The 14,841-nt window shown below is 50.5% G+C and overlaps 4 protein-coding genes across 5 annotated transcripts; 2 read left to right on the top strand and 2 right to left on the bottom strand.

Annotated features, from left to right (window-relative positions):
- The first annotated feature begins 1,296 nt into the window (after positions 1-1,296).
- On the top strand, positions 1,297-4,102 carry LOC9645110 (abscisic acid 8'-hydroxylase 4). Of its 2 annotated transcripts, XM_024689851.1 has the most exons (10): positions 1,297-1,439; positions 1,500-1,851; positions 1,996-2,308; positions 2,521-2,670; positions 2,729-2,980; positions 3,051-3,140; positions 3,193-3,271; positions 3,334-3,440; positions 3,524-3,642; positions 3,713-4,102. In XM_024689851.1, exons 2-10 carry the CDS (start codon positions 1,649-1,651, stop codon positions 3,807-3,809), a joined length of 1,410 nt encoding a protein of 469 aa, XP_024545619.1. In that variant the 5' UTR covers positions 1,297-1,439; positions 1,500-1,648; the 3' UTR covers positions 3,810-4,102. The 2 variants fall into 2 exon arrangements, with proteins under 2 accessions (XP_024545619.1, XP_024545620.1); XM_024689852.1 differs by lacking the exon at positions 3,713-4,102 and having other exon boundaries at positions 1,297-1,851; positions 3,334-3,471; positions 3,524-3,630.
- LOC9648587 lies at positions 4,093-8,777 on the bottom strand. Its single transcript, XM_002984728.2, has 12 exons — positions 8,655-8,777; positions 8,175-8,413; positions 7,989-8,113; positions 7,454-7,907; positions 7,289-7,404; positions 6,395-7,229; positions 5,910-6,341; positions 5,665-5,853; positions 5,384-5,608; positions 4,960-5,314; positions 4,713-4,905; positions 4,093-4,658 (listed from the first exon to the last, which is right to left on the bottom strand). The coding sequence occupies exons 2-12, from the start codon at positions 8,388-8,390 to the stop codon at positions 4,190-4,192; spliced, it is 3,609 nt and encodes a 1,202-aa protein (XP_002984774.1). The 5' UTR covers positions 8,391-8,413; positions 8,655-8,777; the 3' UTR covers positions 4,093-4,189.
- Positions 8,778-8,904: 127 nt separating this feature from the next.
- On the bottom strand, positions 8,905-11,797 carry LOC9648586 (GTPase Der). The gene is made up of 12 exons (XM_002984727.2): positions 11,494-11,797; positions 11,344-11,432; positions 11,206-11,289; positions 10,867-11,139; positions 10,674-10,813; positions 10,534-10,621; positions 10,305-10,484; positions 10,091-10,252; positions 9,842-10,035; positions 9,638-9,788; positions 9,361-9,573; positions 8,905-9,302 (listed from the first exon to the last, which is right to left on the bottom strand). The coding sequence occupies exons 1-11, from the start codon at positions 11,795-11,797 to the stop codon at positions 9,376-9,378; spliced, it is 1,863 nt and encodes a 620-aa protein (XP_002984773.2). The 3' UTR covers positions 8,905-9,302; positions 9,361-9,375.
- A 211-nt stretch (positions 11,798-12,008) lies between these two features.
- On the top strand, positions 12,009-14,763 carry LOC9645109. The gene is made up of 7 exons (XM_002984827.2): positions 12,009-13,115; positions 13,174-13,256; positions 13,310-13,433; positions 13,489-13,596; positions 13,656-13,774; positions 13,835-13,992; positions 14,043-14,763. Exons 1-7 carry the CDS (start codon positions 12,431-12,433, stop codon positions 14,710-14,712), a joined length of 1,947 nt encoding a protein of 648 aa, XP_002984873.1. The 5' UTR covers positions 12,009-12,430; the 3' UTR covers positions 14,713-14,763.
- The last annotated feature ends 78 nt before the right edge of the window (positions 14,764-14,841 follow it).

Genomic DNA, 14,841 nt, shown 5'->3' with positions numbered 1-14,841 from the left:
ACCCGACCCCTAAACCGAGATCTGGGCTCAATCCATCGACAGCCCACTTGAGAGAAGGGATCGAATTAGCAAAATCGACAAATCCGAGCTAAATCCCGCGAATTTGCCCGCGAATTTGCCTTGGCCAGGACAGAGCCGGGGGAAAGAAATCGGGTGTGCTGTGACCGGACACCAGACTCGTGAGCCTCACTGCCACGGGTCACGGACCACAAGCCCGGGGACCACACGCTGGGCGCCAGGGATGGAGATAGCGGGCGCGCCAAATCGCATTTAAATTTCAAACATTCGAATTTAAAAAAAAAAACCGCGCCAATTACCGGGAATAGAGATCTAGCATAGTGGGGACGGGACAGCGAATTCCACTGTCGGTTCCTCTTTCCTCGATCAATTCACGATCGCAATCCCGTTCCCATTTTTTGACGCCAAAGCTTTTTGACGCCAATCCAGGAGGAGTCAAGATTCCAAAACGTCGCACAAGTTCTTCCCTGTCAAGCTCACGGCCCAAAATCAACGAGTCGCCACCAAGCTCCTTGGCTTACTCGAGCTCACCCCGCCTTAAAGCCGAGATGAGGAGCAAATCACCAGCTTTAAACGTACCCTGCGACTGTGGAGTGCGTGCGTGCGCGCGCGCGCGGCTACTGTGCTCTTGTGCCTGGTAATTCCTGCGAAGTTTGTACGCTAGCAAGGCTACCAGCGACCTGTTTGTACGTAGCTATTGACGAGCGCGTAGAAGCCGAGCGAACCACTGGTTGCCACTGCTGCTATCGGCGAGCGCGTAGAAGCCCAGCCTGGAAAAGTATAAGAGGAGGCATTAGCAGAGCTCTCACTCTCTCACACTTACACACTTACCTCTCCGGCAGTATCGCACAGCCGCGCAGAGCTCTGTTTCAGCACAAGACGACTATCACCGTTGCGTTCTTCGCTAGCACTGTTTCCCATCTTCACGAGTTCACCCCCTCGGCTTTCTTTCTTTTACGTCTCTGCTGCTGGTTTTTTGCCTTCGTCTGGTAATGCCCATGTGAGCTGGGCCTGTTCACCACTGCCGCGTCTTTGCCTTTGTCTCTGCTCGAGTTCTTTTTGCTCAGTCCAGAGCCCCCATTGAAGGAGCCGTGGTGTTGATGAAGCTCTCTCCATAAATATCCGGCTGACAGCACGCACAACTTGGATCAGGTTGATGCGTATATGTCTGGAGCTGGGCGGAGTTGAAATAACTTCTCCCTTTTAGACCATGCAGTCGCAGCAGCAGCGGCGGCAGCGGCTCATCAGCTTGCAGCTTTGATTCAAGCGCTGCCTCGCCTTCTTTGCATTTGCGTTCATTCCCTGGTCTCTGCTTTTTCCTACTTCACGAGTTGCTTTCTCGAACTCTAACGTCCAACAGCAACACGCAGCTTTCGGCTTGGCGAAAGGCAGATAGGAATTTTGTCTTGCGTCTGTATGCGGTAGGTGTTGTTGGATGACACGCGCATGAACTGTTGACGACGCTGCTCGTTGTTATCAAGCCGAGAAGCTGAGCTGCACGCACGAACTTTGTGTTAGCCGCAAAGAAAGCAGCTATGTCTTACCTCGCGCCGCGCTAACCGAAGCGATAAAGGCGCGGCAGTGAAAGTCACACATAATTTTCTCGAGCAGGAGCGGCAGCAGCAGCAGCATGGTTTTGATCGGAGTCCTCATCGCTTGTGCCTTAGTGCTGTTGACGTCTCCTGTGTTCCTGGTGCAATGGAGCCTGTACATCGCCCAGAGTGGCAGTGGTAAAATTCCCAGAGGCCGCTGGTGGTTCATTCCCTGGCTCGGCGAGAGTCTCCATTTCTTCTACAAGAGTCCGGATCAGTTCTTCCGCGAGCGTTACGCACGGTAAAGAAAAAACAGTTCCTTCTGTCCTCCACTTTGATCTTCCACCATCTCCTCCAGTTTAATTCTGTTTCGAGTCTTCTCCTTCTGCTTCTTCGTCTGTGCAGAGTCGACTCGAGAATAATGCTGTTCTCTTCACGCTTGCAGGTTCGGAGAGATCTACAGGACGCATATCCTGGGAAGTCCGACCATAATTACGTCCACCCCGGAGCATGCCAAGTTTATCCTTGCGACCAAGCATAAGTCTTTCAAGGCGATATATCCCCCGTCCATTGACAGAGTCCTCAACCATCCGTCCTGGGAGGGAGCCTTCCACCAGCGAATTCGGAAAATTGTCCAGTCCTCCATGCTCTCCGAGACGATTCGGGACAGCATTCCGAAGTTCGAGAGTCTTTGCAGATGGTGTCTGGAAAACTGGAACGAGCGGGAGTTTGTTGTCACCCACGACGAGACTCGAAAGGTAAACAGCCAGCAACAGCGCTTTCATGCCTGGTGTCGCCTTTTTGCGCTGTCGAAATTGTTTTGTTTGTGAATTCACACTTTAGTCACTGTCCCTGTGCTCCCGTAAAGGTCGTGGAGTCACGGCCAATTTCGTTTTCACTGTCCGGTCGATGCTTTCGAATGCGTGCAAAGCTTTGTTGATAGCCTCTGATGATCTTTTATGTTGTTTAGTTTGCCTTCCACGTTGCGCTCAGCATCACTTGTAGTATGGCCCCATGCGAGGAGTCGATGCGGTTGCTGGATAGTTACGGAATCCTCTCCAACGGCGCGATCTCGATGCCAATTAATTTCCCAGGAACTGGATTCCATCTTGCTATCAAGGTACGCTTTCACTTTCGCAGTGTTTACGTTCTCCCTGAGAGCTTCTTTAAAACTGCAGAAAAGCAAGGAGATTCTGACAGATTTAACGAGCCTCGTGAAAAGAAGGAAAAGCGACACGGCAACTACTTACAGTGATATCTTGGGGTCGCTTTTGGCTTCAAAGGATGATCAAGGTACCAAGTTCACGGACGACGAGATCAGGGATATCCTCATCACTTTTCTCTTTGCTGGACACGAAACCACGGCCGTGTTCCTCGTGTGGATCGTCAAGTACCTGACGGAACACCCAGATATTCTCGAACAAGTCAGAGTAAGAAGAACGAAATTGGTTTTGCCTGTTTCGCTTAGAAAAACTTACCCCGTTTTTGCTGGCGTTCCAGGACGAGCAGGACCAAATAAGGAGCGCAAGAGAACATCCAGAGAGTCCCTTGACATGGAGCGAGATAAAAAACATGCCAGTCTCGTTAAGGGTAAGCAGCTTTTCAGTGAAGGAAAAAAACAAACCTGGCATGAAACTTACAGGTTGTACAAGAATCTCTGAGGCTGGCAAATGTGGCACCATTCTCGCCGCGTGAAGTAGTCGAGGACGTCGAGCATGATGGTCGGGTCTACTAAACCTCTCGCAAATTTAATCACAGTACTTACCAAGCTTCTGTTATGCAGGTGTCCTGTTTCCAAAAGGATGGAAAGTCCAAGTCTACTACAGACATTTCCATTTGAATCCCACGTACTTCAAGGATCCCCACAAGTTCGACCCCTCCAGATTCCTGGTATAGAAAAAAAAAAGAAGAAAAGTTCCAAGTAAGTTGAGATGGAAGCCTTCGGTACTAATACCTTCTAAGTTGTGCTGTAGACGCCTCCAAAGCCTGGGATTTACACGCCCTTTGGAAACGGGGTCCGGCTATGTCCTGGAAGCGAAGTCGTGAAATTGGAGGCCTTGATATTCATCCATCTTCTCGTCACAAACTACAAGTATGCAAATAGCTTAGACCAACTCCGAGAGAAAAAAAGCAAAAGAACTTACTTGGTGATCTTTGTGAAGGTGGAAGATTGTGGGTGGCGACTGTGGCGTCCAGTACTGGCCGACGCCGAGACCCAAGGGAGGCTTGCACCTCAAAGTCTGGAAACGAAGCGATTAGAACACACACAAACACGCACAGAGAAGAAACACACAAAAAAAAGGGGGAAAGAAGTTGTAAGATAGCCTTTTCTTCGTAATAACCCTGTGGATAAGCACCTGGGAGGGAGCGGCGCGCGGCGATTTCCAAGCATGTGTGCACGCGATTTGATTTTGATCATCCCGCTTTGATTTGTAAGCGCGCATTCTTTGTAGAGGAGAACCGATTCATTTGCAAGCGCTCAAAGAAAAACCTAGAATAACCTTCTTTTCCCGCAAATTTTTAAACTCAATAAGAAAAGCCCTAAATTATAAGCCCGCGCTCTTTCAAATATTTAAGCTTAGTACCCTAAAATCTTTCGTTTGTACATTTGGAGACCCCGCCGTACGGCATCGTCTCTTTCAGCTGAACATTACCACCCGTCCGTACCAGCTCCCGTGAACTTGGACCGTGACACTCGAGATCCTGTCGATCTTCCGCGCAATGCCCGCGATCTCCTCCAGGAACACGCCGCCGCCGATCCTCTTGAGCCCCGACTCCACCACCGCCGCGCCGTCGCCGCCACTCCCGAGCACCAGCATCGCCCTCAAGCTCGATCGAATGGTCGCCACCACTCGCTCAAACACGGCGTCGCCAGCCGAGAGAGATCTCTCCAGCACCCTGCCCATGAACGCCGCGCACGCATCCACGTCCGGATAGCTCTCGCTGCAGTACTTGGCGCAAACTCTGGCGAGGAACGATCCAATCTGGCTCACCAACGCCATGGGCTCGTTGAGGAGGCTCTCCAGTTCTTTGCACGCGTCCGCGAGGATGCTCTCCAGCTCGGGCCCATGGACTTTCGTCATGAGCTCTTGCCGGAGAAGTAGAAGCCTGCAAAGCTCGCTTTAGCAAAGCAGCACAGTCGAGAATGAAAAGCACACTCACCCGGTAGCCATCACCACCACACGCTGGAAGTCATTCTGGCAGTCTCGAAGCCTGTTGATGTTGAGTAAGAGTGTTTCTGGTACATTCTTGTCAGTAGCAGCCTCGGAGCTTGTGACGAGGAAGAGGAGCCCGAGACGAATGATGGCCTCGTTGCTTCCCCATCTTACACATCCCAGTTTCGGTTCCTCGGCACCTGTGCGAAAGAAAACAATGAGATGTGACTGAAAAACAAAAGAATCTTTCGTACCTGAGGCAACTGCTTTCTGCCTCGAAGAGTTGGACGTTCCAGTCACAGCAACTCTTCCACCCGTGCACATTGGAAACGCGGGCGGAGCGCTTGCTGGCGGTAAGTTTGCTGAAAGCGACTTGAAAGAGTTTAATGCCGAGTCAACTTCGCTCTTGTGGGCCTCCATCGAAGACTGCGTCGCGCGGATCCACCGAACGGTTTTGGAGAGCTTTTCAAAAAGCTGCTCGTCTGTTGTTGAAGCGGTTAAGTCATAACGATCGGCGAATGCCTTTCGTAGATAGTCAAGTCCAGTCGATCCACTGATGAGTTGCGCGAGGGACTGTAGCCTGACGTTGCTTATGTCCTGCTTTAAAACCTGCCATGAAAGTATTTTAGTATTTTAGTATTTTAGTTGTGGGATTTCGATATCGACGAGAATGCATACCTGCAAGCGCTCGAACACAAAACGCATTCCCTTCACGACAGCTTTCCCAAAGGATTCTTTCGTTGCAGCATCAGTCGTTGCCATTGACAAATCCTCGATAAGCGCCTGCTGTGCAGTCTTGGATTCCATGTCACGAGCTGGAGCACCCAGTCTCAGAATTATATCAAGGGTGTAGTCAAGCAGATTTCTCAGATATCTGAAGTCATTGATGCCCGACTCTAGAACCTGCGGCAGAAAGTAACCATTACTAGAGTTCGAAAGAAAAGAATAAACTTGCTTACCTGTGACAAAAGCTCCAGGTCAAGGCTTTCGCGAATCCCTTGCTTCCATGCCTCAGGCACTATGTTTTCGAGGTCATCCCGAATTTCCCCTACAAGGCTCACAACCTGCCGATAATCGGGTGTATCCTTCAAGAGATTGGCTTCGATGCTATCCCAAAAGGCTCTTTCCATAGTTGTCCGAATTTGAGCCTGTGAAAATGTGCATATATTAGCCATGTGTTTACTGCTTAGAACAAGAAACTTACCTCCATTTTCGACAAACTGCCAGAGGGGTTCATCTGATCTGGGATCGTCCAGTTGCCATCGTGCATCATTTCGTTTACAATTCTCTCGTTTGTCATCCCGGAGTTGTGGAGATCAGCAGCAGGATCGAGGTTCATAGCCTCTGGAACTGCTTCCATGTTTGGAGTGTTGGTTGGAGCTGCAGTGAAGAGGGCGCGTGCAGCTTTCGATTTCGGTCGCTCGTCCTTCTGTCCATCTGATTCCGGCGACTCAGGGACGGTTCGCAGGTCTTCTGGCGACGAATACGCAAAAGGTGACGGTAATGGAACACCATTCTCTTTTGCTTCCAAAAACTTGGAGCGGACGGCTGAAAGCGCTTCCTCCATTTTCTCTAGTCCGGTGTTACCAGTCAAATGGACGATTCTTTCACGCAAAAGTCTTTGGTCTTCAAGAACCTGAGAAGCGAGCAGGTTATACCCAAGTAAACTATCAAGTTTTATAATATTACCTGCTTGCGAATGGCTTGAGTATCGTGTGTCAGCTCCGACGCATCCTTCCCAGGTACGATCTTGCACTTTTGCAGCATAGACACTTCAAGCTGGCAAGCAACTCGAATCAAGTCCTCTTCGAGCAACTCTGCGTCTTTAACCTTCCATGCAACAAACCGGCAGAGGTACGAGTGCCATGCAGTGTCGAAGGAGGCCAGCTGAGCCGCGAAAGGTTTGTGTTGTCCATCGATGTACCATTCCGGACATGGAGAAGGCGGAGGCGAGGAAGGAGTCGGGCCGTCTATAACAGTTGAAACCAATGCTTCAAACTCTGGCAATAACTTTGCAGCAGCCTCAGCCAGTGCAGCTTCACGGTCCCCTCTCGCACTGAACACTGCGTCGGGATGCCCGGATATCATGTAGGCACAAAGGAAAACACGCGCTGGATATCTCTCAAGGTCGTGATGGTCCTCATGCTTCGAGCTGTCCTTTGCTTTTGCAGGAGCCTTGGCAGGAGCCTTGGCAGGAGCTTTGGCAAGAGCTTGAGCGCTGCTTCGTTTGCTCATCCTCGAAGATCCGGAAGAGGCTGTCTTACGCTGTGGCGGGGAGAGACGCTTCAGTAGCACGTCGATCTTTGCCACCTCCGACGATTCCGTCGCAGCCGAGAGCATGAGCCGGCTTTCGATACGGGCAAGAAGAGCTTTCACACTCCTCAATGCCGCAGGAGAAGTTATCCGACTGGCGAGCTGTTCGAACGGAAGAGACGTTACAGTACGCTGGCTGATACCGGCTTCCGCAAACTCTTGGGCCAGTGCATAAGTTGTTTTCATTGACACCCGAAATTGCCTCCAGCACCTACGCCATAATTTAGAAAAACGTGAGCAGTTAATAAACAAGTCAAGGAGACAACATACCTCGTCAGCTTTCGACAAAGCCGATCCCCATGCTTATGCATCTTGTGCCCATGATTGTGACACGTTCCTCTACAGCCTCCCTTTTGTCGCAAATATTCTGCACGCTGGCGCTTTGCCTGAGAGAAAGAATCAGAATCCACAAAAAAAAAAAATAGACAACTTTACCCTGAGAAGGCGAGCTTCAAGTTTCTCCTTCTTGTTCATCAACTCCAGTTCCCTCTCCCGTAAAACCGCTTCTGCCACTTTCCTGGCTTGTGTGACAGTCGCCTGTGCCCGATTCTTTTCTGCTTCCAATAAGCAGGCCCGCTTTTCTTCTGCAGCCGCAATTTTCTGGCAAATGGCAACACGAAGAGCTTCAGCTTTCTCGCGTTCTTGATCTTCGAGAGTAGTTCGCTGCACGATTGACTGTGCAATACGTTCGTTAGCTGCAGCTCGCCGTTGCTTCTCAGCTTCCACAAGCGCCATCCTGTTTGTTTCCGCTTGCTGAACACGCGACTCAACTTTCGTCCCCAGTTCCTCCCTTTCCCTCTCTGCACGGAGCTGAGCTTCAGTCTTTGCAGCCATTCTCAGCTCATGAAGCTTTGCAAGTCGTGTCTGCTCTTGAGCTAAAAGCTCCAGCCTACACGACAAGACAAATTCGTACAAGACAAACTTCAGCACCAAGTCGTCCACAACAGAAAGAAGTTAAAAGCAAACACACCTCTTTTGCTCTGCTGCACAAAGCCTGGCCTCGAGGCGCTCAGCAAGCTCCTTTGGCAGAGGAGAGCTTGTCTGGTCGGATTTACGCTTTGGCCTGGCCTTGTTTGCAAGCCACTCATGGAATTGCTGCAAAAGAAAGAGAGTAAGAAAAACTTCGAGAAGTCAGGAAGAAAGAAGGCCAGCAGACCTGTCTTCTAAAGTCAGCGTCCTTGAGCTTGGCTTCAATATCCTCGAGGCTTTTAGCTTCTGGCGATTGCTCCAGCCTCCTCCTCACTCGTTTTGGCACTGAAAACGTCGCCCGAAGAGACTCCGCCACCTCGATGTCAAACGCGATGGCGGGGCTGGAGATATCCATCATAGTACCCGTTAAGTTCGCAGTATCAGTGGTCATGGAAGCTGCCATGGGCGGAACAAGATCTCAAATCACTGCAAAAAGGACGAGAGAAAACCGCGTGAGACAACTTAACAGTGAATTTTCAGCTGGAATTCAAACTTCAACAGACACAACTCTGACAAAGAGGCATGAAAATGGAGCGGAGAAATGGGGGCAAACGAGGAACAGGGAATGAATCCCTGATCGATCCACCTCTCCGCCGAGAACCAGGAAGAAAGAAAGGAAGAAGAAGAAAAATTTCACACAAAGTGACACACGCGCGCATTGCCATACCAGCAGAATCACGATCGCAGCGGAGCGCCTCTCACGCGTCCACTCCAGCGCCTCCCCGGATCACTCCTCACATCCCGCGCTCGCCAAGCCCTAAGAAATCGCCATTCCTCCCCTATTTTGGAGGAAATGGGGAAAAGGGCAAAATATTGGCCAGCAACGGAATATTCGTAGAACCCGGCGGTTCCCGACCGGCCGGCGGCCGGAACTGCCCACCCAACGGATAATTCTGCGGACGTAACCAACATCCACGTGGCCCACGAGCAAACGCTTGCATGACACGTGTTTACAGAACATTGCCATACACAATGAGAAAATCTAGGCCTTTCCTGTTCTTTTTGTTTGCGCGATTATCTTAGATCGATCCATGGATAGATTTCCATCTTAGATCTTAGAGCGATCAATCTGGAAACAAAGCCTTGTCTCGAAACAGTAGCGCAAAGCTCTATAAGAAAATTTAATGCCTCAAATCATACCCTGTGCACTTTGGTGGTTGCTCTGTTGTTGGTGTAGCTAGAAAAACCTAGAAGAGAATATATGTAGCTCCTCCCTCTCGCAGCAACCCATCCTTGTCCATTTTGGTGGAGCCTTTGTCCACACTCTTACAGCCGTTTGGTGGCGGCTGCTAGCGACTTGACACCTTCCAAGCGCCTGTAGCACACGACACGTAAAGCATGAGATGGAATTGCAAGGAAAGATTTGGCAGCACCTCGAGAGAGTAGACTTAAACGCTGGCGAGCTCCTGCGTGCTTTGCTTGGAGCCCGGACGTGCAAGCCTTTTGCTCCGCCAGAACAGGCGAATCGGCGTGCCAGGGAAGCCGATATTCTGGCGCAGCTGCTTTTCCATGTACCTCTTGTAGTCATCCGGGAAAAGCTTCTCATCGTTGACAAAGAAGACAAATGTCGGGGGGCGTGTGGTTGCCTGGAAGAGAAAAGCAGAGCCAAATCATCAAAACTCGACTTTTCTGTAGGCGCAGTTTACGCACCTGCGTGCAAAAATATAGGCGACCTTTCCTGCCACCTCTAGTTGTAGGTGGCTGCTTCATGTTGATCGCGTCCTGGACAACTTGATTAAGAATCGCTGTGCTGATCCGGCGCTCCCTTTCCTGACCAGCACTCAAAGCTGTCGCCAGAATCCTACAAAGCATCGAATTAAGATATGCACGAGATGATAAAATAATGGAACGTACTTTTGGACTCGTTGTCCGCTTGTCGCTGAGGTGTAAACAATCGGTGCCCACTTCAGCACACGGAGTTTCTCACGGACATCCATATCGTACCAGTAAGTAGATTCCGCATTCTTATCCGGAACGGTATCCCACTTATTCACGACAATGATGCAGGCCTTCCCATCTTTTTCTATCCTCTCACCGAGCCGATAGTCCTGTAGAAATCAATGCTAAAAAATCTTTTCAAAAGCCCATGCTTGCGTTAAGTACCTGTTCTGTTGCGCAAGTCATCGCTTCAATGACCAAAGCAACAACATCTGCACGTCGGATCGCTCTGAGGGCGCTCTGGACACACAAAGATTCTGTCTTGCTACCGCCAGAGGCAATAGCTGCTCGCTTTCTGATTCCAGCCGTGTCTATCAGTCTAAAGACCTGCAAACAACACAGAGCCTTTAGTGAAGTTGTGGCTTCTCAAGGAGCAAACCTTCCCCTCGGGTCCAGCTACTTCTGTATCGATTGCGTCTCGAGTGGTTCCACTCACGGGACTGACTATCGTTCTTTCCTTCCCGACTATTGCATTCAAAATGCTGCTCTTGCCAACATTTGGCCTCCCAATAATTGCCACAGATAAAGGCCGGTCGCCTTCGCTCGCTTCTAACTCATCCTGGTAAATAGAAAAACAGTTATTGTCTTTCAGTACTGATCATCTATACCTGTTTCTCCTTGATTGCGGAAGTCACATCCTCGAGTAAATCCGGGACACCAGAACCGGAAATAGCCGACACAGGAACAGGTGTGAACCTGAAACAGAAAAACTAGTAGCAGCAAAATTTGACTACGTGGCAATGCATACCCGAGAGACCAAAACTCTGCCGCCTGCAAGAGTCCTTTCTTTGGAGATTCGCATTTATTCACGGCGAGAGCGATCTTCTTGTGTTTGAACTTGCGTCTGAGCCAGTTTCCAATTTCGATATCAGCCGACGTAAGTCCTGCCTGCCTAATGGACAAAGTGAGTATGCTGAATGTAAACGAGGAATTTTCGTTACCTGGCCGTCCACCACAAACACAAGTGCGCAAGCTTCTTCGACAGCTGATGCAGCCTGCTGCTCAATCATGGATGGAAGGCCAGCAACTGCTGCATCCTTCTTCGCTTGAGCAGCGGCAACAGAACCACCAGCTAAACCGCTCTCTGCACTCGTTGGAATTGTCAATACACCACCAGTGTCTATCAGCATAAACTCCTGGACAGAGCCACGAACTCTGCCATATAAACGGTCTCTAGTGACGCCGGGCTCATCGTGCACAATAGCCATGTTTCTCTGGAGAGAGAGAGAGAGAAAAACGATTTTAGAACTCACGAAAGAAAAAAAACTTTGAAAACTTACACCAACAATTCTGTTGAAAAGAGCAGACTTTCCGACATTGGGCCTTCCAACTATGGCTACCTTCGGAAGTAGATGACTTGGTACCTGGAGAGCAAATGATAATGATCACGCCATCACCTTGAGACAATGGAAGCTTACCTCAGGTCCCTTGACACGGTCCCGCCTCCTACGCCTGCCTTTGCCTTGTGCTTGGGGCGTGCCACCGATGTCAGCTCGAGACTCCTCCTCTATTCTCTAGATAAAATCTATTCAAGGCAATGTACGTAGCATCTAAAGAATTAAGCATACCTCCAAAGAAATCTTCCTCCTCTTCCTCTTCCTCCTCGCCCTCGATAGTGAAATCCTCGAAATCGGCCTCAGTCAGTGTCGCACCATCCACATCGTCTTCATCAGATTGATCGAGCGCAGCGCTCTGCCGCCGAGAAGATCCCGCATTTTGCCCCTGCTCATCGCCAGCGGCCGAGAGACACCTCGCCTGCCTAGATTTACACGCTACACCCGGAATCACACCTCTACTCGTCCTCGAGGGAAGAAATCTGGCGCCTCGCGCACTGGATAGAACAGGCCCCGTTGCCACGCACAGTCGCTCCATTAGAACCCTAGCTTAAACCCTAGATTACTAAGCATATTCCTTTATGTTTTATTGGCAAAGCTAAAACGTGGTGCGATACAAGACCGTTGAACTTCTAGACTTTGGAACACGTGGAAAATTGTAGTCCGTCTAGAATTCTAGCGGCCAAGTGGCATGGGTCATATGGCCAAAAATGCAGCCCGAAAGGAATGAGTAATGGCCATTACTGGGTTAAACAACACGCTCCCGTGGCAGCTCTAGTCTAGTGTGAGGGAGAAAGGCAAAAAAGGAGCTATGGTATTGTGGTGTTCAAGGAGGAGCGTCCAGGGTTTGAGTAGCGGCGCCGAGAATTGGGAGAGCGCGCGCTGGATCTCCATCCCAGAGCCTCTATTTCGGCAATGCATGCTTGCAAATAGCTTTCTCGACCAGATCTGGCAGCGCCAGGGATAAGTCGAGCGAAATTTCGATCGGATCGGAAAGGCAGGGCAGCGGCGGGCTCAAGAACGCCGCGGCGCGCCCGGATCGAGCTAGATCGCGGCGGAATTCCACCTGCATTCCCCGGCATGCAAGAAAGGTCAGTGTAGATCGATCGATATCTCGTGTGCTTCCAGGAGAGGGGGTGAAGGGGGAGAATTTCTCCCATCTTGATGCTCTATGGCGGCTATGCCCAACCAATTGCCGCACAGGCTCTTCGTTGACGAGGCCAAGGCAGCCGGGATTCCTCCTCCAGGCCAGCCGCCGCCGCCGCTCGTCCAGCCATGGATTCCAGACGAGAGGGACTCCTTCATCTCGTGGCTGCGCAGCGAATTCGCCGCCGCCAATGCCATAATCGACGCAATGTGCCAGCATTTGCCGGTGGTGGCGTCATGCCCCGGGGAGTATGACTTCGTGCTCAATTGCGTGAGGCAAAGGCGCTACAATTGGACCGCCGTGCTCCATATGCAGCAATACTTCTCGGTGGAGGAGGTGGTCATGGCGCTCCAGCAAGTAGCTCTCAAGAGGCGCCATCTCCACCAGCAGCAGGGAATTGGATCTGGGTCCGATGGAGGAGGAGCTCTTTGGGGGGACTCGGATTTCCGGAGACCGAATTTCAGCCGTGCTGCTTCCACTCCTGCTGACAAGAAAGAGAACTTCGTGCCAGAAACCAGCAAATCTGACTCGGATATATCGAGCAAAGCTGCCACCAGCGAAGAAAAAATTTCCGGCACCACCGCCATCGCCGCTGTCGGTGGTGAGAGTATTGACGAAGTTGGATCTCACCAACAGGAGGGCCAGAGTGGCCAGCACGATCAGAGCTTGGCGTCCGTGGATCGGAGCTCCGAGAGGACTGCTCAAGCTAGTACGTGTTTTTATATTTCTTTTCTCTCTAACGCTAGTGGCTGTACGTGTTAGTGCAGGGAGTTCGAATGGCAAGCCCCAAGAGCTCGTAGTCAAAGTGTCGAAGAACTTTCAGTCGCTTGAGAATGTTGACGGGAGAGTGGTAACTCTTCTGCTAAATTTTGTGATTTCATACTTGACGACGCTGTGGTGCAGATCAATGCTGTGGAGGGGCTTAGAATTTGCGAGAATGTATTCAGCTCTTCGGAGATCGAGCGGCTGGTGTCGTCACTAAGTGATCTTCAAGGAGTCGGAAGAAAAGTCGAGCTGGGAGCCACTGGTAAGTAATCTATAGCATTTGTATAATCATTCATGTGGCTTTCTTGTTCGTGTAGGATACAGAATCCTTGGTGGGAAACGATTCCTGAAAGGCAAAAGCAGTGACCTGATGATACAGCAAAATGCTGACAATACAGAAGACGCTCAAAAGAGTTCTTCGCAAGGTTTGATGTTTCAGCTCCATCTATGCTTCTATAATTCTGATGGAATTCCTTCTGTCCAGATGACACTCCAGATTCCTTGCCAGAAATCGTACAATTTATTGCTGATCGTCTGTTAGAGCAACATATCATTCCGGCCTCAAAACGGCCGGACTCATATATTATTAATTTCTTGGGCGAGGTACGTGAACTGTCTCAAGTATTAGAAAGTGCTTTCTGACGAGATGACTTACGAATGAAGGGGGGATACTTGCCACCACAGACAAACAGCCAGGAATTTGATCAACCTTTCTGCATCATCACCCTCCAGTCGGATTGCTCCATGGTCTTTGGAAGATTCATCTCCATGGAGAGTCCTCGGGAGTTCAGAGGACAGTTCAGAATCTCGGCTTCCATCGGGTATGTCTCAAACTGGTCTATACATGCATCTGAAAGTTTCTCTCGTCCAGCTCCGTCATAGTTCTTCAAGGAAACTCCGCAAAGCTCGCAAGATACGCGGTGCCAGCCCTGCCTACAAAGAGGTGCTGTCTCATCCTCGGCAAAACTCTCGTCAAGAGATTTTCCAGAAACATGGGCTTCCAACGCTCGTCAAGCTCTGGCGGACTTCTTAACACCAGCATGAGACCAGCAGCTAACAGCAGCAGTGGTGGCGGTGGCGGTGGTAACAATCCAATGGCTTCCTCGCCAATGCAGCAGGGATTTCCAGCAACCGGAGTTCCAGCGTCCCCGACTCCAGCGTCACCTCCGCAAGGCGGACCGTTCCCACCGCTTCCACTCCCGGTTATGGTCCCAGGGTGTTCGCCGGTTCCCAGGCCAGGACGTTTCAATGGAACCGGCGTCTTCCTTCCTTACGCGGCTCCAAACGGTCCGGGGAGGCCTATGGGTTCCGGCCATCGCAGCAAAGGTCCAGTGCTCCAGAGGATAAATTCGCTCCCGGCTTCCTTCCGGAGCTCACAGAATGGACCAGCTTCGTCCGCAGTAAACAGTGGCAAATCTCTCGCGGACGATCCGGGAGCTAGCAGCATCACGATCGGCAGCGGCAGTAACTCGCAGGCTCTCGATCAAAGCGCGAGCAGTGATTCCTCCGATAGAGCGAACAATTTTACGGACAAGTTGTAAAACGAGAAGACCAAGAGGAGTAAAAACCATTTTTTCGGCTTCTAGTCAAAAGGCGTTAAAGGGGTTAAAATGTTGACCAGAGCTAACCGTGATTAGTTCTATGATAATCTCTTTTAACTACTAAACGAA

This window comes from Selaginella moellendorffii, unplaced genomic scaffold (genome assembly GCF_000143415.4).
Source record: "Selaginella moellendorffii unplaced genomic scaffold, v1.0 SELMOscaffold_64, whole genome shotgun sequence".
NCBI classification, from domain to species: domain Eukaryota; kingdom Viridiplantae; phylum Streptophyta; class Lycopodiopsida; order Selaginellales; family Selaginellaceae; genus Selaginella; species Selaginella moellendorffii.
The sequence above is the reverse complement of the archived record's forward strand: the minus strand, read 5'-3'. Positions and strand labels throughout refer to the sequence as shown.